At 33.0% G+C, this 25,418-nt stretch overlaps 1 protein-coding gene across 2 annotated transcripts in view; it reads left to right on the top strand.

Moving 5' to 3' along the window:
- LOC105330008 (putative zinc finger protein 66) overlaps positions 1 to 22,798 on the top strand; it is a 58,908-nt gene extending 36,110 nt beyond the window's left edge. For both annotated transcript variants that reach the window (XM_066071627.1, XM_034477922.2), the window contains 6 exons: positions 15,722 to 15,916; positions 16,097 to 16,361; positions 17,300 to 17,416; positions 17,867 to 17,949; positions 19,019 to 19,082; positions 21,270 to 22,798. In XM_066071627.1, the coding sequence (XP_065927699.1) occupies positions 15,722 to 15,916; positions 16,097 to 16,361; positions 17,300 to 17,416; positions 17,867 to 17,949; positions 19,019 to 19,082; positions 21,270 to 22,558 (2,013 nt within the window). In that variant the 3' untranslated portion in view covers positions 22,559 to 22,798. The remainder of the gene's footprint in view (positions 1 to 15,721; positions 15,917 to 16,096; positions 16,362 to 17,299; positions 17,417 to 17,866; positions 17,950 to 19,018; positions 19,083 to 21,269) is intronic.
- Positions 22,799 to 25,418: the final 2,620 nt, after the last annotated feature.

Genomic DNA, 25,418 nt, shown 5'->3' with positions numbered 1-25,418 from the left:
TATCACATATCATAAACTTTTCTTACAGCTTTTGGGTATCCCAGATTATCCGATACTATTTACTCTTTGAATTAGTTTTAATTATATACATTTAAATTAAAATGATTCATTTTCATAAATGAATGATGTAAATTTGTACTTCACAAATTTTAAGTATTCATATGTTTTTGACCAATGGACCTTTAGTTATAAAAACACAACAAATTTAGAGAGAATGCTCCATGTTACGTTGTTTTTGATCAATCATAAGAAGCATAATGCAATTCAATTTCATGACATCATAATTCAAACAAAAGCATGTCTTTCTTTGAATTGTTCTGTGCAAAATATCAAACTATTTAACTTTTTTATTTGAGTCACAACTTTGGAAGTATGCCCAAATATCATTTATGCAAATTTCAAATAGTATCAGATATTTTGGGACACCCTATACATTGACCATTAACTTGCAACAGACTTTGGGTCAAGTTAATGACACACATTCAGGTCATGAGCAATCTTTGTGTAAAGTAAGAAAATCCCATGTTTTTCCATAAAGAAATGAACAGACACAAATTTTGAACTTTACCTACCGGTGATCTTGACCTTGCCTAAATGTCCATAGGTCAAGATCAAGACAGACTCTCAGGTCAAAAACAATTCTTGAGTAAAGTAAGAACTCCTAAAGTTTCACCATATAAACAGATACGAACCAGACATCAATTTTGCTGAGACAGAAAGACAGAGGAATGGATGATTGCACAAGATTATTCCTATATAACCCCCCCCCCCCCAAAAAAAAAGAAAACTTCGTTTAGGTCTATAATAATTAATTAATATTAGAAGATAACAAGAGATGTTTGTGAAATACTTATGCCCCACTCCCTTTGAAACATCCACAAAGAAAATGAACGTAAACTGCAAATAATTAGAATTTTTCTAAGTCCAAGGGGCATACATTTGCAAATACGTTTCCTTACATGAACCTATAGAATACCAAAAACTTTCAACTCTGTATGAACTTTTTCATCGGTCACAATGTTCATAGCACGCACTTATCGCTTGTCTTATTGTAAACATAGAATATCGATAATAACAGTTCTGAACGATTTGTCCATTTCAAACGTAAATAAAAGTAATAAACAAGAATGTTAGAATTTGCACAATTGTACCCAAAATCAAACTTGACCTAGATATTATTTAGATAAACGTGTATACCAAATTTCACAAAAATATGTGCATCCTCTGCGAAGGAAGTAAACGAAAATGGCGAATAAATAGAATTATTCTATGTCCAAGAGACATAACTCTGTAAAAAATTGCTCAATCATACCAAATATCAAACTTGACCTAGATATTATCATTATAAACCTGTACACCAAATTTCATTTCAATATGTTCATCCTCTGCAAAGAAAATGAGCAGAAACTGCAAATAACTGGAATTTTTCTATGTCCATGGGCCATATCTCTTTTGAAAATTGCTCAAAAGTAGTCGACCCATTATTGAACTTGAACTAGATATTATCATGATAAACCTGTATACCAAATTTCATATAAATATGTTCATCCTCTGCAAAGAAAATAAACGAAAACTGTTGGTGGACTGAACGAATGACATACCAACAAACAGACAGAGAGATGGACAGCAGCAAAGCAATATGCCCTCCCTTCTTTGAAGGGGGCATAAATATATTAAAATTGCTTACGTAATATTATCACTAGAAGTAGCATTCAAGTTATTAAGAATATCTAAAAACATTTCTCCTACAAATATGAACCCTTTCTTGGGTTGCCCAAGGACCATGTTTTATAATTAGGCCAAAAAAAAATACGTATGTTTCCGGTTTCCCGACCGACCCTATTTTTTATGCGCCGACCCTAACACTTCTTATTCCAAATCCAGATTATCAACCGTAATTGGTTGAAACAATTTATAGAGTCTTTACAAATCAGAGTTTAAAAAACGCTTGTAACAATTCAATAGAAAACACAGCTTATTAAAGCGTTTTAAAGATTTCTAAGTGCAGATTGACAGCATGGATGAAAGTTATTCTTGGTCATTTTAGCTAAATTATCAATGCAATAAATAGTTTTTTAGGGCAGTGATGTGTTCAAAATTAATATAAAGATGTAAATGAAAAAAGCAGAGGCAAAGTTTTTTTTATATTTCTAGGTGCTGAGACTGCAGACATTGTAAGCCTTTGAATAGGCCTAACATTCACATTATAAATATGATTTTAAAATGCTGTATTTCAGTTGCAAATGAAATTTTAAAAATTAGTCTTAAACCATTAATGATGTATTCATTTTTTTTTTAAAAATTATTGAAAAGATTTAATTCTAAGGCTCTCGTCTAATCAACCAGAATTTCCTGTTTATGAAATCAACACCTACAGATACAATATTAATGTCTACTGTTATGTCAGTTGACCAGGAAAATAGAACTAATAACTACTATATAATATATCTGTGGTAATGAGCATTATACTCAGTTAATCTATAGTGGCTGTCATATTTATATTTTCTATTTAAATAAAATAAAATCTTTGTATACATTCCAAATTAATCTTTGATTTATGAAAGCTTTAATTCTGTAACAGTTGTCACTATTCACAATTGCTCCACCTGTAAAGTACATTTTATTAATGTATAGAAAAATCATATGCTAGGAAAGGGGAAAACTGAAAAGCTCATTAAAAAATAAAGCTGACCTACCTACCCTATTTTAAAATCTGATGAAATAGGAAACACACATATTTTTATTTTGGCCTTAATATATTTTACCTTGCTACCGTTGTGGTAGGCGCAGCGAGAACTACACATACCTAGCATCATTGTCATGTTATTTAGTTATCAACTATAAATGAATTTGAGAGAGACAAAGGGGGAGAGGGAAATAACAGGGGGAGAGGGAAAGAGAATTATAAGATTTTTAAGTTGAAAGAAATTCTTACAAAATACATAGATTTGCTTCCACCTAAAACCATTCTTTACTTTTGGAGAGAATTGATCAGTCTGTCAAAACATATTTTGTGTTTGATTTGGTCAAAACTGTTAATGATAACTACAGGCTTTTCCTGGTACCTTGCTGTTTTTTGAATTTTATTTTTTTCTTCCTGGTTCATATTTTTTTTCATTTGTTTATTTTTGCATTCTAATTACATACATTGTATTTATGCTCCGTGTCCCTGTAGGTGTGTAATTTCCCATTTTCCAATATAATGGTTTGACAAAATGCAATATCTGTATAAATTTTTCATCTGTTCATTTTTTCTCTTTGCCATTCTTTATTAAGTTTAAATATTTTTATCTTCCCTTCTTGTATTTACTGAACTTGCATGTAAAATTTTATCTATGGCAGGTATCTTATACTTAAATTGCTAGTACACGCATTACAGATGCTCGATCCCCCTCTAATTTATCGCGGAAATATAGTGCGAGAGCACTGCGACGTTATCCATGATATTTTTGTCTTTGATTACGTATCTCGACTCAATACAAAGGTATAAAAGCATGTAAAAAATCTCTTGTGTCTTACCAAAGCTTGTGATGTACTCAGAACATGTCTTCAAACATCAAGACATCGTAAATTACGGGTGAAAACATTAAAGACATTATGGGATTTACACAAAAAATTTTGTTCGATGAATCTATACGCTTAGTTCGTTCTTTTTCCCCTGCACACTGGTTCTTAGAGCTCACTTCACTCCCTATAATATACACCGAGCTTAACCGTATAATTGCATTCATTATGAAAATTCAAAATCAAAGTAATATGAACATCAAGTCTTGAGAAACAGATTGTTAAACTTTCCCTATATACTCTGAAGTCTGAACCCTTATTGGGGCCTCAGTATTGCAAGTCCAAAACAAGCAAGTAGTTCCTTAGCTGTATATGAATAACATTGCGCACAATTTTTTCTGATATGAATTTTTTTGCTTTTCCAAAAAAATTCTGGGCTACATGCATAGTAATGGTAAAATCCTACACAGTCATCCAATTTGATGCAGATCATAGAAATGTATCATTTAAATAAAATTTCAGCTCAGCTCAAATTTTCAGGTCAATTCAAATTTTCAGGTCTTTCATATTTTTGCATAAATAATTCAGATAGATGTAATCTCATTATATTTTTCTACTACATTTCATAAAGAAATATAATTATCACACATACAAAGTCATTTTATTTGACGCAAAACATAAAAGTATGAAAATTTTCAGTTTCAGTTTCAGGTCATAAGTATTTCCCATCTTTAGTATGCCCCAGTCCAAACTTTTCACTTCCGGTTTGCCAGAGTAACTGCATAGGAGAGTTTATTATAATCAACTCCCAAAAAATCAAAATGTACACTTGAATATTTCATGACTTATGGTGGATTCACTTTATTTGCTACCGTCAAACTATAATTCAGCATCCCACTAGGAATGTTACAAATTAGAATGTACTGTGAATTTTTCCATTTGTCTATCATTCTATCGTAATCTAAAGCTTGCATCACTACTTAGATAAACAACCCAATGAGGCATTTCAACGACAAGAATAACTCTCATTACCACCTTAGAGGGGGTATCAATAATTGACTATATTATCAGGACCTCACTTTATTTTACAAGTTTAACGTTTGTGAGTTAACTTTCATTTCACGATACTCTACTTTCGTCAGCTTTTTAATCAAATTGAAAAAACAAATGATTTACTGGCTGTGAAATAAGAACTTGTCCGAGGACTAAAGTACTTAACTTTGTTGTCCGACCAATAAAAATACTCGCCCTGGATGTCAGGCAATGCAATCTGTCTAGCCTGGTTGCAGTATCAAAAATCTCTAATTTCAGATCAATTTGTCCATTATCAAAATTCTCTTTCAAACACCCATTAGACAATAGCCTAAACAATAGTGGAATTTTCATAAACAAGAGAACTATGAGCGGCATCGCTTACCTTGGCAACAATAGGCATGATAAAATCAGCTTAATGGAGTCCTAATACAAAATATATAGACATTGTAGTATATTTCCATCTACCCAGGGTCTGATGCTAACTTTAGACCAAAAGCCCAAATCCATCAAAAATTCGGAAGGTCCCTCAACGGTTCAGGACCTGTTGGACCATCAGTCCCCTAAAATTTCAAACTTTTCTTATAAAAATCAAATTATTTATGCAAATTCTTACATTGAAATTGACAACCGCAAATGAATAAATAAAGCATGAATTTTGTAATCATGGTAACTACACCAGAATTTCCTCATAAAGAGAAGTTTAAGTAGCTCTGTCTTCCAAGTTCATGTTTGTCAATGTGTAAATTAAACCTAATTGGCAAGAAAATGATACTTGACTAATAACAAAGATATTCTCACTGCAAAATATATTTTAAAACAATCATACTTTAACCATTTGGCAATCCTCTACACAACAATGGTAATTCAGTCATAAGGTTGGACTAATACCCCTAAATACACTGAAGTAAATAGACAGTTTTATTTGTCACACAACTTACATAATGACGAGATAAAGGTTTAAACACATTAAATAAATCAAATTTCCCATATTAGATAAGCTTTTATTTTTTTTAAATTGTTTCATTTTTTTTAAGCTGTTGTAGACATGCTTCTAATCCAATTTCCCTGTATTTTAAGTATAGTCCATCATATTAAGCATCCCAATTCACAACAAGAAACTAAAGAATTGTTTATGTATGGGTAATCAACAAACATCAAACTCTGAACCCCTTGTAAGGCCCACGAATCGTCCAGTGGCAAAAAGTCTAAACAGTTATAAAGAATCAGCAATTTGTAGTCAAAATACTTGCATATAACTAAAACCATATATTATAATATTTCAATCTTTGTACATGAAAATGTTTCGCTTTGTAAAATTAGATGCCCAATGTAGCCCTACCTTATTCCTCGAGAATTTGATATTGTAAAATCACTTAATTGGAAAATGGGAAAATACACACCTACACAATGGGTCAAAGGGAATCATACAATGTATGCAATCTAATTAGCATGCAATATAATAATCAAATAATAAAACCCCCAAAATTTAATGAACCAGGGAAAATATTGAGAAAATAACATGATACATATGAAAAATAATTCCTTTCCAAAAGTAAAGAATGTGTTTAGGAAAAATCACCTCTATGATAATATGTATTTTGTAAGATTTTTTTTAAACTAAGAAATAGCATCTCTATCTCTCTCTCTCTCTCTCTCTCTCAAATTCTTTGATGTTAGTTGATAATTTTCAAAATATCACAAAGTTTACAATGAAATGACCCTGATGCTGCGCTCGTCCCAACTGTAGCACCATACTGTACATCATATTAAAGAAAAAGAAACAATAACACACATAACAGTGAAATATTTCGGATTCTAATATTTAATGACCGTTTCCAAATGTTTCAGACAATCAAACTCGCTGAATCTGCTATTCGCATGTAGGTTAAATGCGCAAATTTCTCCTCTCCGTGTATGGCGCGAAAAAACACAAACCCAAACGAATGCAGAAAATTGTGAATACTTACGATAAGAGAGAGAATGTATCTGTGTGCACTTTATCAAGCTTTCACTGTCAGGTATTATATGGTAATCAGTGTCTTTTACAAGCATACAAATTCTTGCAATGTATTGCAAACAATTATAAAGATGGTTAAACGAACTACGCAGTACCAGCTTCGATGGCGTCAGTCTAAGATAATAAACTGGTTCGCAGTCATTGGTGTCAAGTTAACTCGTACAAATACTAACTCGTATACAGCTAAACTCGTATGCAAAAAAAAATCACGTATTCAAAATTCCCTTAAACATAACGTTGAAAACCGACATAATCTGACATATATCAAGACAAATCTGAACTCAGATTACTTGAATAAAAACCTTATATATATAGCTTGTCTAAATACTCGCCAAAGATATAATCTTATCAGATATTTCTATTGGGGCCTAACTTTTAAAATCAGTTTTTACAATATGTACGACAATTAAATAATTTATTGATTGTAAGTTAAAATTATGCATTCTAGTGTATGCTTTCGTGAAATACCCGTATATATACAATATATCTGCTGAATTAACGGTTCTTAATATCCCCCGGCTTTAATTTGACCTAACCATGCTAACTGTGAACATTTCCAGATAAATAATATTGTTTAAAATTGTTTGCTTTTAAAACATAACTAAAAGTTTCATTTTACTAAAGGTCATTTAGGAACAAAATACTGAAATGTTGTACAATTAGACAATATATAATTTACCAAATGCATATTATCAATGTTATCATATGTATACTCAGGATGAGTTTATATCGCTGTTTATAGTATTTATAATTAACACATTGCCTGTATTGTGTACAAAAACATTTTGACTACTGTTTCACATATTATTGAAAGGACCCCATTCGAAATAACCTTTCGAGCTTTCATGGGTTATCCCGGAATCATATATATTTATGTTTTTCAAACACCATTGTTTATGCATCTTCGCTTGCCAAGGGTTTTCGGTCCACTCTGCTCCCCATTTATGGGGAGCAGAGTGGACTGAAAACCCTTGGCTAACGAAGATTATAACCAATTAATATTGAAACATAGCATGTACAACATGTATGTCTATATGTATGATAACGTGATACCAAATAAATATATTTGAAAAAGAACATATATTATAGAACTAACAATATGTGTAAAATGATTAAATATTTTTTTTAAATTACAAAAATGCGGTCAAATTATTACCTAATCAAGCGTCGGTGGTGTAAAAATCAGCGTCATTTAAACACTTGATAAAACGTGTATATATGTACAATTAATTCCTCCTTTTTTTTAAGGAAAAAACCCAATTTCTCTTATGGTTTCTGAACTGTTTTCCTTTGGTCTTTGATCTTGGACCTTGAATTTCAGACTACGTTTAGTAGACTGCTAAAACACTGTACTAAAGATCAGATCAATTCATTCATCCATCTCTACAGAGTTATAATTTTTTGCCATTTAAGCTTCAATTGACGTGCTTGAAATGTAGAAAAAATTCTAACTCCCAAGCATTTCACTCAATCAAAATGAAAATTCGTGTAAATGTACCACTGACCCATATTTCTTATTGCCCTTCAAATTTGGAGCAGATTAAACAACTTAGAAGAAACTCCCCAGATCAAACGACAATTAAAACCCAATAGGGAAAATTGAACTCTATACACGGGATGTACGCAGTTATTCCTTTTTTTCCTTACACATCTTGTGCAGGCGATTTCTCGGAGAAGGGCTCATTCGATTTTATTCATATTTTCAGGGATGGTGCCTCGCCATCTGAAGTTTACACCGCTTTACAGATTTTATCTCACCTTAGCTGAAAGATAACTCTTTCCCCGGCGTCCGTCTGTAAGTCCGTCTGTCTGTCTTTTTGTCCGTAAACGTTTCAAATTTTCGACTTCTTCTCCAGAACCACTGGGCCGATTTCAACCAAAACTGGACCAATTAAGCATCCTTAGGTAAAGGAGATTCACAATTGTTAAAATAATGGGCCATGCCTACTTTAAAGGGGAGATAAGTAGAAATCATTGAAAATTTGTTGGTATTTCTCAAAAACCTTCTTCTCAAAACTCAGTTGGCCAGAAAAACTGAAACTTGTGTGGAAGCATTTCTGTCTTTTTGAAGCATCCTCAGGTAGTGTAGATTCAGTTTTGTTCAAATAATGATTCACAGGGTTAGGTAGGAGCCAAAATCGTGGAAGAGGATGTCAATATCTTTCATAGGAATATATAGAATAAATCTTTTGAAATCTTTTCTGAAATTGATCAGCCAGAAAAGCTGAAACTTCCATGGAAGCATACTCAGGTAAGATAGATTCAACATTGTTAAAATCATGATCCCCAGAGGTTGCATGTGGCAACAATGGGAATCAAATTTTTAAATAGGAATATATAGAGTAAACCTTTTCAAAATCCTCTGTTCTGAAACTGATCACACAGAAAAGCTGTAACTTGTGTAGATCTTGCATCTGAATGACGAAAATGTCCGACCTCAGACTAATTCTAAATCATGATATCTAAACTGTGATTGCTATTCTGCGTAAAAAAACCCAACATGTTTTCGAATTCATTGGATAAAATTCAATTTCTTTAAAAAGAAGATGGGTGGATAAGGCGTGTAAAATGCCTATACACGGTCGAACGAACTACTGAAAAATTCAAGTATCAATTAATCTGATGGTTTTATTTTACCTTATAGTGACCTTTTCACTGATTCAGAATATGTAATTTGTTTTAAAATCGATCAGGGCATTCTCGAGAAATTAAGCGTCAAAGTTCTGAAGCGAGAGTCCGAGTAACTCAGTGGATGGAATCGTGGACATGGCCCAGGCGACCCGGGTTCAAGCCTCGAATGCCGCAATTTTTTTTTTTTTACTATTTTTCGCTTAGATCTACGTTTTTATCTTTGAATTGATAAGTTTGATCTAATCTATTCAAAAATCGAACGGAAGACCCACTCGTTGCTCGCAACGAGATCGAATCTAGTTATTATTATTATTATTTTTTTTTTTTTTTTTCTGTAACGTTTTCTCAAAAACGCTTCAGGCGATTTTCATTCAACTTTCAGAACTTACTCTACACAAAATTTGTAAGAAAATTGTTGATCATTTTTTTGATCGTCACTTCCGGTACCGTGATATTAAGGATTTTATGTTTTTGCTTGTGGCTCATTTTTCTAAAAAAAAATAAAAGATGGAACTTTCAAATTTTCAGGGATGGTAGAGAGTCGTCAGCCGCAGTGCCCTTCGCATATCCGAACGTCCGCCGTTACTTCCGGTCGTCACCGGAAGGAAACAAAAAACAGTCATTTTTTAATTTTTTTGATTTGAATTTTTTTGTTGTTATTATTTGATAGAGACGCTTTCAAAACATCAGAATATGAAATTTGTTTTAAAATCGATCCACGCATTCTCGAGATTTTGGGATCCAAAGTCCTGAAGCGAGGGTCCGCGTAGCTCAGTCGTTAGAGTGGTAGACTTGTGTCCAGGCGACCCGGGTTCAGTCCCCGAGTGCGGAATGTTTGTTTTTTTTAATTTCTTAATTGTGTTTTGTTTAACGATTTTATCTTTAAAATGATTGATTTCTAATGTTTTCCATTTTAAATTTATCATACATAAAAATAACAGCGCTTTTTTCCAATACAAATATAGAGCTTGTTTCAAAATACCATCAATATCCCGGTTTGTGACAGTCTTGTTTTGATCAGCAGCTCTCTAAATTCAGACTCTTGTTGCATCGCCGGCTTCAAAGACATTGCCGGCATCAAAGAAATGCCGCAATCTCAATGACTGTATGCAAAGAACATTTAGCAATGCGCCCACGTTGCAAGTATTCTACGGAACTTTATAAGGAGGACTGATTAGTATTTATTCACATATATAGATACATGCATGCATGTATACATGCGTTTATTGACATATGTTGCTTTTATCTATTGATTTCCTGAACACTCTAAAACACTATAAAAAAAACCCTCTTTCTCTCTCTCTCTCTCTCTCTCTCTCTCTCTCTCTCTCTCTCTCTCTCTCTCTCTCTAACGTACGAATATTTTAGTATTTGAATAAGAAATACCACAGATAACAGCAGTAATGTGGGTAGAGACTAAATGTACGTTCGGCGCTCAAATATTAGTTACTGGATAATGGGTATATGGATTTAAATGATTTGAAATTCGTTGTTTATTGTTTGTCTTCTTACTGATTGGAAATCAACGCTAAAAAGTCATTTTTAAGGCGTCGAGCTAATGCTCGGTAGCCATTCGTCCAAAATTCATGTTCTGCACCGCCTTTTAAATGCGCAAAAGAAATAAGTTCCTTAAAGTATTATATGTATTACAAGATTTTTATTCCATTTATTCAACTAAATTGTGTTCAAAAAACCCAACTTTGCCTCCCTGGTTATTGACAACTTATTGCATAAGTAAATAAAAATTTGCTTAATCAAGAAATGGCGGATGAATACAATAAGGTGTAAAATTTTACTAAATATTATATTAGTTTATCGTTTACATTTTAATTGGAGACCTTGCCCGATAGAAATAAACTTTGATATGTAAATTTATTTGTTATCGGGCACAGTCTCCAAAATAAATGTAAGCGATAAACGTATATATATAGTGATTTTGATCTAATGAATAAACACGATAATGCAGTTGGTTTGGTCGGGCATTTTAGATAGCACGTGTTGTGGATTTGTTTGTAAACAAACATCTCATAGGTAATCTTGTTTCAAACGGGAAATGAAATAAATAAAAGTATGATTTATTGTTACTGTATTTAAATTATGAACATGTGAAAATTGTTCAAAGATTGTTTAAGCAGAAAGAAAATAATATACTTTTGAACTTTGAAATTTCTTCGATTTTTGTAACCACGATCAGTTAAATATTGTATTATAAACGCATCACTACCTATTTTAGAAGGAAATATACTGATTTTTGTTTTTAAAGCAGCACAAAACATAATTCGTTTACTTTTTTATTCTAATGTTATTTGATATAGGACTATTAATACAGAAATTCAAATTATTGATATCATTCTATATTAAAAAAATGTCAGCTCGACGCCTTTCTGGCCGTTCCAGCCTTTGATAAATGTAAACAGAAGCCATGCATCGGACAGTTCTATAAGAAAATAAAAATATTAAAAAAAAAATGATTAATGCAAAGCATTTTCCTCAGAGCACTCAAAATTCGAGTTTTTTAGATACTGCCTTTTTAATCTAAAGTTCCAGTAGGTGCTGGCACGATAAATTACCCCTATGGTTCATATTTCTGTAAACAGTAGCACTAGTCTAATTCCTGACTGTAGATTCAAGGATTTACATTAAAACAAATCTAAATCCCAATTGAATAAATTTAATTTTCCAAACCTCTGTATTTTCACATTAAAACCAGAAAATTTTCTTATTTTTAATCTCTAATGTATAACTGTGCGATGCTTATAGTATTGTCCGATCCATGGTGAAATAGCTATATAAACACTTTATTTATTTCCTTTATTTCATACCTTTTGAAGAATTTCGCTAAATTTTCTCGAATAATTAAGCAAGAGTAAAATTTGTAAATTTTAAAACAAGTTTTATTTATATCTGGACTTTGAAAGATAAAAATCCAAGGGTGTCCGATGCATGGTGAAATCCACAAGATTTCTCAGATATGACTGGATAGTTTTTCTTTAAATTTTCAGGGATGATAGATAATGATAATATCTCCAGGCGTTTTCTTTACATTTTGTCAAAGTTCATTTTCAGTCGTCCATTTCCTGTCCCGCAACAAAAAACTTGTCGCATCGAGATCTCTAAAACGATAAAGACTTGAACATCCAGACTTTATATAGTATGATAGACCGTGTTTAAACTATTTTGTTTTGTTCGTCGTAACTTCCGGTCGTCACCGGAAGCTCTTCAAAAATAATTTTTTAAGCATTAAATATTCTTTACATAGAATTGAAATATATATAAATATTTACATATGTCATCTATCCGATGTTAAATAAACAACAACACTCTACTTCCGGTGAGATATCTCAATTATCTCGGGTAGCTTTATAAAAGCAAATTTTTGTACCCTAGATATCTTAGAAACTGTAAGTGATCAAGACACGAAAATTACATAGATGATAGACATTTGATTGAACATGTGTTTAAACGGTTTCATTTTGTCGACCATCGCTTCCGGTACACACCGGAAGAGTTCAAACAAATTATAAGCTGTTTATCAGTTTAACTGTTTTCCTTTGATAATTTCAGTTAGCTCTGTAAACAATCATGTACGATAGGCAAGTATACAATCAATATTAAATTTAATTTTCATTGAGCACTTCCGTTTGTCCGTTTCCTATCCCAAGACAAAAAAAACTTATTTTGCCGAGATCTCAAAAACGGTAACGACTTGAACAACCAAACTTTCTGAAAGACCTATGTATGTAATGTGGCTAGTGGATAAATGTACATTAGGTGTCCAAAAATTATGTATTCATTTATAGTTTCGGCATGATGAGTATAGATTAAAATGATTTGAAAAAATGAATTGCTTAATGATTGTCTTCTTACTAATCGGAAGTCAACACTAAAAAATCATTTTTATTATAGGTGGTGTACCTTTTCCTTTTTGTGTATGTCTACAGATACAAGTCTTTTGTCTGTCTTAGATTAAGAAAAACCTCCGAAGTTAAACACGAAAATATACACTGAACCGAGTGACTGGGACAAGGTGTGAAAACTGACCACCTGTGGGGGATTAAACAGATATAAATACCGATCGGCGAAATACAATGTTAAAACAAAATGACTGAATTCTCACTTTTAATAAAAAAAAATTCATTACGGCAGGGTCCATGGGGGTTATAATTATTTAAAATCTTAAGTTTATAATTATTTACAAAGAACTACATACATGATTAATTAATCTCTCTCTCTCTCTCTCTCTCTCTCTCTCTCTCTCTCTCACACACACACACACACACACACACACACACATAATACAAATGTAGTTTATAGCGACCTGGTGCATTCTTCTCTATGTACTTAATGTTAATACTATAAACATCATTATAAAAATCAATATCAAGTACCTAGGATGAGTAAGAATCCCCTGTTGACCGGTTGCACCCGATGTGTATTTAAAAGTGCCAATTTGCCAAAGATGGAACTTTCAAATTTTCAGCGATTTACGATTTTATCTTTAAAACGATCGATTTTCTGTTTTAATTTTATGAAAATTATTAATCACAATGATAGCGCTTTTTGTCCAGTATAAATATACATGTACTGTGGTTTCATTAATATTCAAGGGTATCAATTTTTGTGGTTAAAGTGAAAATCACAGTTTCAAGGAAACGTAAATTCGTGGCCAATGACACTATCAATACAAACTGTTAGTAGAAATTGCACTTCAGTGAACATTTATTTTCATGGATAAACTTAACAACGAAATCCACGAAAATTGGTATTCAACGAATATTGATGAAACCACAGTATGTCTATTTAAATATTTTGATCGTCACTTCCGGTCCCGAGATATATGTATCAAAGATTTCATGTTTTTGTTTGATCATGATTTTTTTCAAAAAATATCAATTAGAAAGTTAAAAATTTCACTGATGATTATTACTCTTTATCCGCAGTGCCCTTCACACTCCGAAAGTCCATCGTAACTTCCGGTCGTCATTGAAAGAAACAAAATTCATTTTTTTTTCACCTTTTCTTGTTTTAAAATATTTTTTCAGTCATGTTACCATACAGACCCTATAATGAATGGAGAATATGTATTTTTGTTCTAAAATCTATCCACGTTAGAGTGTAACACTTTTGTCCGGACGACCCAGGTTCAATCTTCGAGTGCCAACTCTTTTTTTTTCCCTTAATTTTGTTTCGATTGAAAATATTATCTCTAAAATTGTGGATTTTACTAATTTCCGTTTGAATTTTATCATAAATCACAGTAATAGCGCCCTGTTGTAGAATTAAGATATGTCTGTTGAAATCTTTAGAGAGGCTTACTAGAATTTTAGAAGGTGTTGAGAAATAAAAGACAGCCTTTTTAAGGTCCATTCAAACGGAAGACCTCTCGTTGCTCGCAACGAGATTGCATCTAGTTTTTATTCTTTTTTTGTCTTACAAATTTTGTGCAGGCGATTTCTCGAAGATGGCTCGTTCGATTTTCTTCAAATTTTGAGGGTTGATGTGTCGGTATCTGAAATTTGTACCGCCGTTTCAATTTTTTGATAATCACTTCCGGTCGGAAGATATCGTCCGTTTACGATTTTTAAAAGTCAATTTTGTCGGCTAGAGATCCAAAAAACGAATAAAGATATACAAATGTAAGGCTGAAAATTTCAGTGAAGATAGACATCCACTTTACCTGTTGCAACATGGTCATAAAAACGTCCGCCGTCACTTCCGGTTGTCACCGGAAGGAAAGATAAAAAATCGTTTTTTTTCAACTTTTTGCTTTTTATATATTTTTCTAACGGGTTGATAGAGACTCTTTTACTGATTAAGAATATGTAATTTTTTTTTAAAATCGATTGATGCATTCTCAAGATATTAAGCATCAAAGTCCTGTAGCGAAAGTCCGATTAGCTCAGTCGTTAGAGTGGTGGACATGTGCCCAGGCGACCTGGGTTCGAGCCCTGGGTGCCGAAAATTTGTTTTGATTAACAATTTAGTCTTAAAAGTGAAGGATTTTATCTCATTTACCTAAAAACGGACGGAAGACCCACTCGTTGCTCGCAACGAGACCGATCTAGTTATAACCAATGATTTTTTGTAAATCTAATATAATGATTTAATATTAACATTTCCTGTTTATATGCTTAATACATATATTACTTACATTCAATCATGATTTTAAAAAAAGTCCCGATTCGATATGACAATCGATTGTGATATTTTTCAAACAGTGTACTCTAGTTATAACAAAAGATTCTGAATATGTGAAAGCAACTACCTTGAGCTTGTTGGTTTAGTACTTATATGATTCATTCAAATCATGACAAATGTAAATTACATAAAAGACTGAGGTTCTTGCACTTTATTGTTAGACAACAAATGGATGGGAGAAAAATAGGCTCTATTCTTCAATATAATATATAATAAATGACTTTAAATAGATAAATGAAACGGAAAATTCATTCAATGCAGGACGTGTATGTTATTGTTTTTGCAAACAAAGAGACTTTATCATATCGATAGCCTATAACCCTATTTTTATTATAGCAACCCCGGGGAATTTCAGACAGGGCAATGAAAACCCTACCCCAAGGATTATTTGTAAGAGATTCAATAATTCCAAATGCAGGAAAGGGTGTGTTTGCTGAAATGTTTATACCAAAGCGGACACGATTTGGACCTTATGAAGGCGAATGTACAGAGAACCAAGAAGAAGCACACGAAACAGGATATGCATGGCAGGTTTGATATCGGTTTGGACTGCAATATTTACGGCCCATAAAACTTAGTTTTGGACTGATTTACCTTAATAATTTCCATACTAATCCTGAATAATTGAATATATAAAGCAGTCAGATTGGCTAATGACTGACTAATGACACATTTATCTATACTTTATATATATTCATGCTTTTGTTCTAGATTTACAAACAAGGCCAGCGTAGTCATTTTGTCAACGCATTCAAAGAGCCAATGAGTAATTGGATGAGGTATGTTAACTGCGCTCGTTCAGAATCCGAACAAAATCTGGTCGCTTTTCAACACAGAGGACAGATTTACTACAGGTCGTTCAAAGATATAGCACCTGGTACTGAGCTGTTGGTGTGGTATGGTCATGATTATGGAAAAGAACTCGGGATATTTCGATGCGAAGTAGAAATCATTCCCAAAGTCCTAAATGGTGAAGGTAAAGTTGTGAAAGTACTACGGTACAAAAAAGTTTTTATATTTATAATTTGACATACTATACCAACAATTTATAATTTAATCCTTATCAAGCACACTGGAATTTATTTTTATGCCCCCCCCCCCCCCCTTTCGAAGAAGGGAGGGCATATTGCTGTCTGTCAGTCGTCGGTCGGTCCACCAACAGTTTCCGTTAATTTTCTTCGCAGAGAATGAACATATTGGACTGAAATTTGGGATACAGATTTATCATGATAATATCTAGGTCAAGTTCGATATTTGTTACGATCGAGCCATTTTCGACAGAGTTATGACCCTTGGACGTTAAAAAATTCCAGTTATTTGAAGTTTCCGCTCATTTTCTTCGCAGAGGGTGCACATATTGATATGAAATTTAGTATACAGGGTTATCTTATTAATATCGAGGTCAATTTGATTTTGGGTATGATAGAGCAATTTGCGACAGAGTTATGCCCCTTGGACTTCCAAAAATTCCAGTTATTTGAAGTTAAGGGAGGGGGGCATAAGTGTTTCACAAACATCTCTTGTTCAATTATTTGTATCATGCAACTCTGGTAGTATATCTTGTTTGCTGCAAAATGTTTTCTTTGAAATATTACTTTAACCAACGTGTATAAATTGAATGCAGGAACGCTTGTTTCAAGTCGAATTTATTAAATATAAGGAAAACATAGAACTATTGTCGTTGTTATGCTGAATGTTCATAATTGTTCATGATTGTTCAATCAAGACGTTTTTATACTTGTAATTGCCCCCTGATTTATATATCGGAGATAACAGAATATAAAAAATGAGGATTAACATTGAAAACGGGGAGAAATTGCTTATTAAGGCTTTTTAACGAAATTGGTAAATTTAAAAGACCCCTACGAATTTTGATACAATCCACATTAATGTGTAATATGTTCTCTTTTTTAGAGGTGTTCTGCTGTCCATTTTGCAGGATGGGTTTTAGTAGTTATGAGTGGCTGTCGAAACACTGCAAGTTTAAGCATGGAGAGATTTTGTCAAAACATGTTCCAGATGCCAAGATGTGTAAGTCAAAATGTTCAAATTCATAGTTTCCTTCTTCGTGTTGAATTTTTAAAACAGGTCGCCAGAAGGTGGTCAGCGACGTAGTTTGAAAGTTGCATTCTCCGAAAAAGTGCTGGAGTTGAGATCTCATCGTGTGTGTGAAATCGGATCATTCTATGATGAGAATACTCTAAAGTATACTGTGTACATGCAGTTTATGTGGAAAAAAACTTTCCTGTTCCTGTTTAAAGAAATCTTTGATTTAAAATGATATAAATGCCCTTGATTTTGCCATCTTAATATAAACATATCCAATTTTAACCATCACTATATATTTCCCACTATCAAGCTAACAATTATTTTATGCATTTGATCTTAAATAGCTATGGAATCTCTAATTGCTAAATGTACATGTAATTGTTTATCATCAACACAAAAATAATCAGTTGGTGTATTTTCTCAATATTTTAGCTTCACAAAAGAACAACACGAGCTGCTGTCAAAGAGAAGTAGAATATCGTCCTAGTCAAACTATGCATGTGGTAGAACCAATCGTAAGTATTGCCGGGAGTGTTATTTATGAATCAGTCATCCTTTTTGTCATGATTGCATTCAAAAGTTCCAGGACTAGATTACACTTATAAGCAGAACTAGTACAGGTATTTCAAAATCTTGATATACGATTTGTCCATAGTTGCAGGACTGTAGCAGGACTGTAGCTCCCGGTCTGAAAAAGATACAGAATCTTACATGTCAAAAAGTTGCAATTTCCGATTTGGATTTCACACAAATTCTGTAGAAATAATTATTACTATTTAAATTTTACTGCCGACTTCGTCGCCTAACTTGCCTCATACTTTCTCTGAACACACTGACCGAGTAACCAGCGCTAATTAAGGACATATAATTTTCCTTGATAGATTATTTGTTTTCTTATTTGCATTAAAACTATTAATGCCCAGGCTAATTTCGGAGTTAAAATATATCGATTTTTTTTTTAAATTGCATACAAAATGCAATTAAATGATTTTTTTTAAAGTCAAAAGATATATTTTCGATTGAAACCATACATCAAAAAGGAAAAAAATCATGTAACATGAAGATATAAATTTGGCATAACGCAGTGGAAATCTTCACATTACGGAGATAGAAAAAAAGAAAATAATTGAAGATAGGTCGCGTCTGACAGTATAGGTTCCAAGTCCTCCATTTAAACTTTTTCTTACCGAGAGCTGCAGTCCTGCAGCTATTTCCTCCATTGTCAAAATAAAAAAAAGTTAAATACTAGGAGCATCTATGAATTTTTATAATAACACAAAACGATAATCATATAAGAGGTTTTACGCAGGCTATGTTATCTCCTTTCATTCAGACAGTTACATCATCCGGAATCACAAGTATTGATAGACCGTGTTGTTTTGGACATTGTTTTGAAAGAACGTTTTACGAGTGGGGATTATACTTTACTAGTGAACATGCGCGTAATGAATACATTGCTCTAATTTCATTTGAAGTGCACTATTTTAAATAAGTACCGGAATAATCATGTCTCTTTGTTAAAACTGTTAGTTACAAATGTATCTAGGCAAGTAATTTGAATTTTGCGATTAATCTTTTAAACAGGTTAAAAGGGAAGATAAATCATCGGAAATGACTGAAAAAGCGATGGAAATGAACCAAAAAAATGGTAAAAAATCTTGGTAAAATTTTTCAATTATCATAGATTTTTTTTCTGATAAAGCAATGAAAATGAGAAAAATAGTAAAAGTCTTCAGTTATCATTGATTTAGATAGCTAAAAAAAAACATAAAAACTATTAACCAAACAAGAGGCCCATGGGCCACATCGCTCACCTGAACAACAATTCCTTGTAACATTCTATTTCATAGCATATGTTATTTCTATTTTAAACTTTGAACCCCTTTCTGGGGCCCCAGTATTGGTCTGGGGTTTATGATTGGCTTTAACAACTACATTATTTGAGGATCCTTGCATTGTAATCTCACTAACTGTAGCATTGTAGTACTCAAGAAGAAAATTTTTAAACAAACTCAATATATATTTCTATCTTAAACTTTGAACCCCACTTGGGGCCTCAGTATTGGCCTGGGGGGGCTTGGGGCCCCAGTATTAGTCTGGGGGTCACGATTTTACCAATTTAGAATCTACAATAGCCAATGATGCTTGCATAGTAATCTTACAAACTGTTGCACTGTAGTTCTTGAGAAGAAGATTTTTAAACATGTTCCCTATATATTTCTATGTTAATTTTGAACCCCTTCTTGGGCCCCAATATTAGTCTGGGGGTCACAGCTTCCACAATTAAGAAACTTTACATAGTACATAGCTTGCATAGTAATTTCACAAATTTAAGCATTGTAGTTCTCCTCCATAAGATTTTTAAACATGTTCCCTCCTATCTTTCTATGTGAAACATTGAACCCCTTCTCCTGGGGCCCCAGTATTAGATCGCTTCTATAATTTAAAGTTTTCACTATTTGAGGATCCAAGTAAAGTAATCTCACAAAGTATGACACTGTAGTTCTCGAAAAGATTTTTTTTAATCATGTTTCCTATATATTTCAATGTTAAACTTTGAACCCCTTTTGATGCCCCAGTATTAGTCCGAGGGTCATGATTTTAACACTTTAGAATCTACAATTGCCAATGTATGCATAGTGATATCCCAAACTGTTGCATTGTAGTTCTTAAGAAGAAGATTTTTAAACCTTTTTTTTATATGTTAAACTTTGAACCCCGCCTGGGGGCCCAGTTTTTGCCCGGGGGTCACAATTTTAACAATTTTGAATCTTCAGTAAACATACAAGCTTATGTATAAATTTTGGCATTTCTGGTGCAGTGGTTCTTGAGAAGAAGATTTTAAAACATTTATCCTATTTATTTCTATGTTAATCTTTGAACCCTGCCTGGAGCCCCAGATTTAGTACGGGGGTCATGATTTTTATAATTTTGAATCTTCACTATACATGCAAGCTTTTGTATAAATATTGGAATTTCTGGTGCAGTGGTTCTTGATATGAAGGTTTTAAAACAATTTTCCTACATATTTCTATGTTTAAGTTGTAGCCCGGACCGCCTGGGGCCCCAGTTTTGGTCCGGAGGTCACGATTTTTACAATTTAGAAATTTCACTAAATATACAAGCTTTTGTGTACCGTAAATGTTGGCATTTCTGGTGCAGTGGTTCTTGAGAAGACGATTTTTAAACATTTTTCCAATGTATTTCAATGTTAAACTTTGAACCCCGTCTGGGGCCCCAGTTTTGGTCCAGAAAACACTATTTTTATAATTTAGAATATTCACTATATATACAAGCTTTTGTGTATATGTTGGCATTTCTGGTGCAGTGGGTCTGGAGAAGATGATTTCTAAACATTTCTCCTATGTATATCCATGTTAAAATTTGAACCCTGCCTGGGGCCCCAGTTTTGGTCCGGGGGTCACGATTTTTACAATTTAGAATATTCACTATATATACAAGCTTTTGTGTAAATATTAGCATTTCTGGTGCAGTGGTTCTTGAGAAGAAGATTTTTAAAGACATGCACCCTATTTTCACTGTTTCGTAATTATCTCCCCTTTAAAAAGGGTCATACCCTTTATTTTAACAATTTAAAATTCCCTTTTCATAAGGATGCTTTGTACCAAGTTTGGTTAAATTTGGCCCAGAGGTTTTTGAGAAGAAGTCAAATATGTGAAAAGTATACAGACGGACTGACAGACAGACAGACGGACGGACGGACGACGGACAACGGGTGATCAGAAAAGCTCACTTGAACCTTCGGTTCAGGTGAGCTAAAAAGGGGAAAAATTTATCTTCAATTATCCATGATTTAATATTATACCTATTTCAGATGAAAAAGAAAATAAACCATTAAAGAAAAAACGATGTACTAGAAAAAAGAGAGGAACAAATTCTGCAGCACATGGGTCGGTACTTCAAGTATTGCAAACTCAAAGTGAAAAAAACCCATGTACATGTGACGTGTGTGGGAAAGCGTTCAATCTGTCACACCACTTACAGACACACATGAGGGCACATACAGGAGAACAACCGTATAAATGTGACGTGTGTGGGAAGGCGTTCAATGTGTCACACAACTTACAGACACACATGAGGACACATACAGGAGAAAAACTGAATAAATGTGACGTGTGTGGGAAGGCGTTCAGTGTTTCACACCACTTACAGACACACATGAGGACACATACAGGAGAAAAACCGTATAAATGTGACGTGTGTGGGAAGGCGTTCAGTGAATCGGGAAACTTACAGACACACATGAGGATACATACAGGTGAAAAACTGTATGATTGTGACGTGTGTGGGAAGGCGTTCAATGTGTCACACCACTTACAGAACCACATGAGGACACATACAGGAGAAAAACCGTATAAATGTGACGTGTGTGGGAAGGCGTTCAATGTGTCACACCACTTACAGAACCACATGAGGACACATACAGGTGAAAAATCGTATAAATGTGACGTGTGTGGGAAGGCGTTCAATCAGTTACCACACTTACAGACACACATGAGGACACATACAGGAGAAAAACCGTATAAATGTGACGTGTGTGGGAAGGCGTTCAATAAATCAGGAAACTTACAGACACACATGAGGACACATACAGGAGAAAAACCGTATAAATGTGACGTGTGTGGGAAGGCTTTTAATCTGTCACACCACTTACAGAGACACATGAGGACACATACAGGAGAAAAACCGTATAAATGTGACGTGTGTGGGAAGGCTTTTAATCTGTCACACCACTTACAGACACACATGAGGACACATACAGGAGAAAAACCGTATAAATGTGACGTGTGTGGGAAGGCGTTCAATAAATCAGGAAACTTACAGAGACACATGAGGACACATACAGGAGAAAAACCGTATAAATGTGACGTGTGTGGGAAGGCGTTCAGTGATTCTAGAAACTTACAGACACACATGAAGATACATACAGGAGAAAAACCGTATAAATGTGACGTGTGTGGGAGGGCGTTCAGTGTATCAGGAAGCTTACAGAAACACATGAGGACACATACAGGTGAAACACCGTATAAATGTGACGTTTGTGGGAAGGCGTTCAGTTATCCATCAGGTTATAGAAGACACAAAAAATCACACGAAGCTTAACAACATTTTCAATGAAATGTAAATGAGATAGATTGAAAAAGCAAATTATTAGATGCATGAATAAAACATGATATACATATTATTTTAGATTAATTTTTAATTTAATCCTTATTATCATTCAGCTATTAAAAAATATTTGTGTGATCAAAACTTGATGTGAATTTTCATTACGTCAATGTTAGTTTATGACGTCATAATTACAACTTAAAGTAGAACAATCTTTCTATTTCAAGAGACTGCTCGTATTAATTTTATCAAAAATCATAATACTGTTATTTTAGTTTAATATTTTTTTCAATAGTGTGAGGTTTATATGCATGTATTTATTTAAACACTTTTAAAAATACTTTCTTTAATTATGCTGGTGTGAAAGTACAGTAGCTACCTTCATATTTGGCATGAATCAGGAAAGATGCATTTTATTGTATGTAATTGCATTTTAATTTTCACAAAAGATTTAACGATTGTAAAAAGTTAGTAAAATTGACTAAATTATTGTTGATGTAATCAGTATGTCAAATAAAAGAAACAACTAAATCGCATCATATTGAATTATATCTATGTAATTATTTTGCACAGTCCGTAATTTTTAAAGGTTGTTTTAAAAAGGTTTTGACCGATCGATAAACTGGTAAGAACTGGACGGTGTATATTTCAGTCTTGTTAGTTTCTACAGTAGATGTCAGTAGACTGGCACTGTACCAGTTATCGGCTAAACTGTGAGTTCGGGTTTATAGCACGCGACAGTCCAAGATTTTTTAATTCAGTCGTCTGGTTCGATTAAAGAGAGGTTAGTTTGCTTGAAGATTTTCTTGAATATGTTTTATACATGAGCTTAAACGATCATTGTTTACCGCTGATCTTTCACAGTGAGGGAAGTGATGTAATAAGTTAAAAATAGAATATAATTACATCTTTGTGATACGTTATTATATCCATTCTTTGATTTGACATAATATCAATACATATAACATGTATAAAACAAAAGGAATTATCTAGTTTCTGAGAGATTAATAGCGCAGTTGAACGCCTGATGGCACAATAATGTATTGAATAGTCTACGATTTTGTGTATTGCCGTACGATAATAAACGTATAATTTTATGAGTTTTGTTTAAATGTATCATAACCCCGACTTCTTAAGTCTGACCCCACAAGGGACATAATTCAAATTACATTTTGCAGAGTATGAAATCAACATGTATAGGAATTTTAATAAATATATGTTATTATCACGAGGCCGATAACTGGTACAGTAAATCGTAAAAACTCGGCAAATTCGGTGCGTGCTAAAAAGCACAAAATGATATGTTTTGGGTTCTAAATAATAATATAATCTAACAGGGCCCGGTTTTTCGAAAGATGGTTAACTCTAACACCGTGTTAACTCTGTGTTAAACTCGGTGTTAAAGTTAACGAAATGGTTAAGTGTTTTTCGAAAGTGTGTTAGGGTTTAACCATGTGTTAACTCTGTGTTAACTTTAATCCACCCCCAGTACCTTGGTTAAGATTTAACACAGTGATTAAATATGGTCGCCAGTGTAATTATTTTGCCACTTCAACTCAAAAAATTGGTATAAGAAGCATTTTTCAGAAATTTTAAAGTTTAAAAAATCTTACATATGATTAAGATACGGAAAGGCAACTGGCTTGACATGAAAAGTTGCAGTATCTGTGTGATATAATTATGGAAGAAGGATTTTACACAAGGTTCATACCCCCTATGTTGAAGGATCCCTTCATTGGAGGAGGCTGCACTGTTGACAGTAGTAAAAGGTACTTTTTTCTTTATTTGACCTTCACATTGATTATATTGTTGTTGTCACATAAGACATTTAACAAAAATTTCCAAAATGATTAGTGAAATGGGTACTATAAGTACAAAAACATTGTACAATTTGTTCCTTGAATTTTTAAAACATTAATGAGAAAGGAATTATCAGGTTCTTGATAAATAAATATTGAGTGAACATGTTAGCATAATTTTTTTCAATGTTGTTACTGCATATTAAGATTTATCTCCTTTTTGACAAAATGCAAGTGGTGGATCAAAATTATTTCTAAAATGTCTAACTATATAGTCTAAATAAATGTTATGCATAGTCAAGCAATGTAAAGATACTAAAATTATATCTGATTGGAGCAATATTGGTATGATTTTTATGTACATGTATTTTATATTATATCTTCCTTTTTTAAATCACTTTTTTAAAGAATAACTGCATTTTAAATTTTTGAAGCATTGACCTTATTTATTTCTTTTCACTGGGCAGATCCCAATCATGATGCACACGTTTTTTGAAGTGTATCTATTTCAAATGTATTTTACATTATTAATAAATGCATTTCTGACATGTTTTAAGTATATATCTTTATGATTTTAAAAAAAATCTGTTGTTTTGTATTTTCAATACATTTTAAAAATTAATTATTTAAAGATTTGGAAGAAGGAGAACATGGAATGCTCTGCTGGGTGACACTTGCTGTGCTTGATACCTAATTCTCCCCAAGCCATACTTCATGAGGCCCACAAACTGCAGCAAAGGAGAAATTTATTCAAACATGCATACCAAGATCAGAAGTGAAATTGAGAGGTTCTTTTGTTTGCATAAGGTGTGATTCTATTTCTTCTTTTTTAGCTCACCGAGCTGAAAGCTCAAGTGAGCTATTCTGATCACATTTTGTCTGTCGTCCGTCTGTTATACATATGCATATTTTATTGATAAAGACAACTTTCTTATATATTTCATTCATATTGAATTAATTTCCTTTTGTAAACTGAGTGGTATTTTTCATTTTACTGCAGAGTATGTTTGACCTGTAGTAATTTATGAAGATAACTGTTTACAAATTTTGTCATT

This window comes from Magallana gigas, chromosome 9, assembly GCF_963853765.1.
Source record: "Magallana gigas chromosome 9, xbMagGiga1.1, whole genome shotgun sequence".
NCBI classification, from domain to species: Eukaryota; Metazoa; Mollusca; class Bivalvia; order Ostreida; family Ostreidae; genus Magallana; species Magallana gigas.
This window is presented reverse-complemented; position numbering and strand designations above follow the sequence as displayed.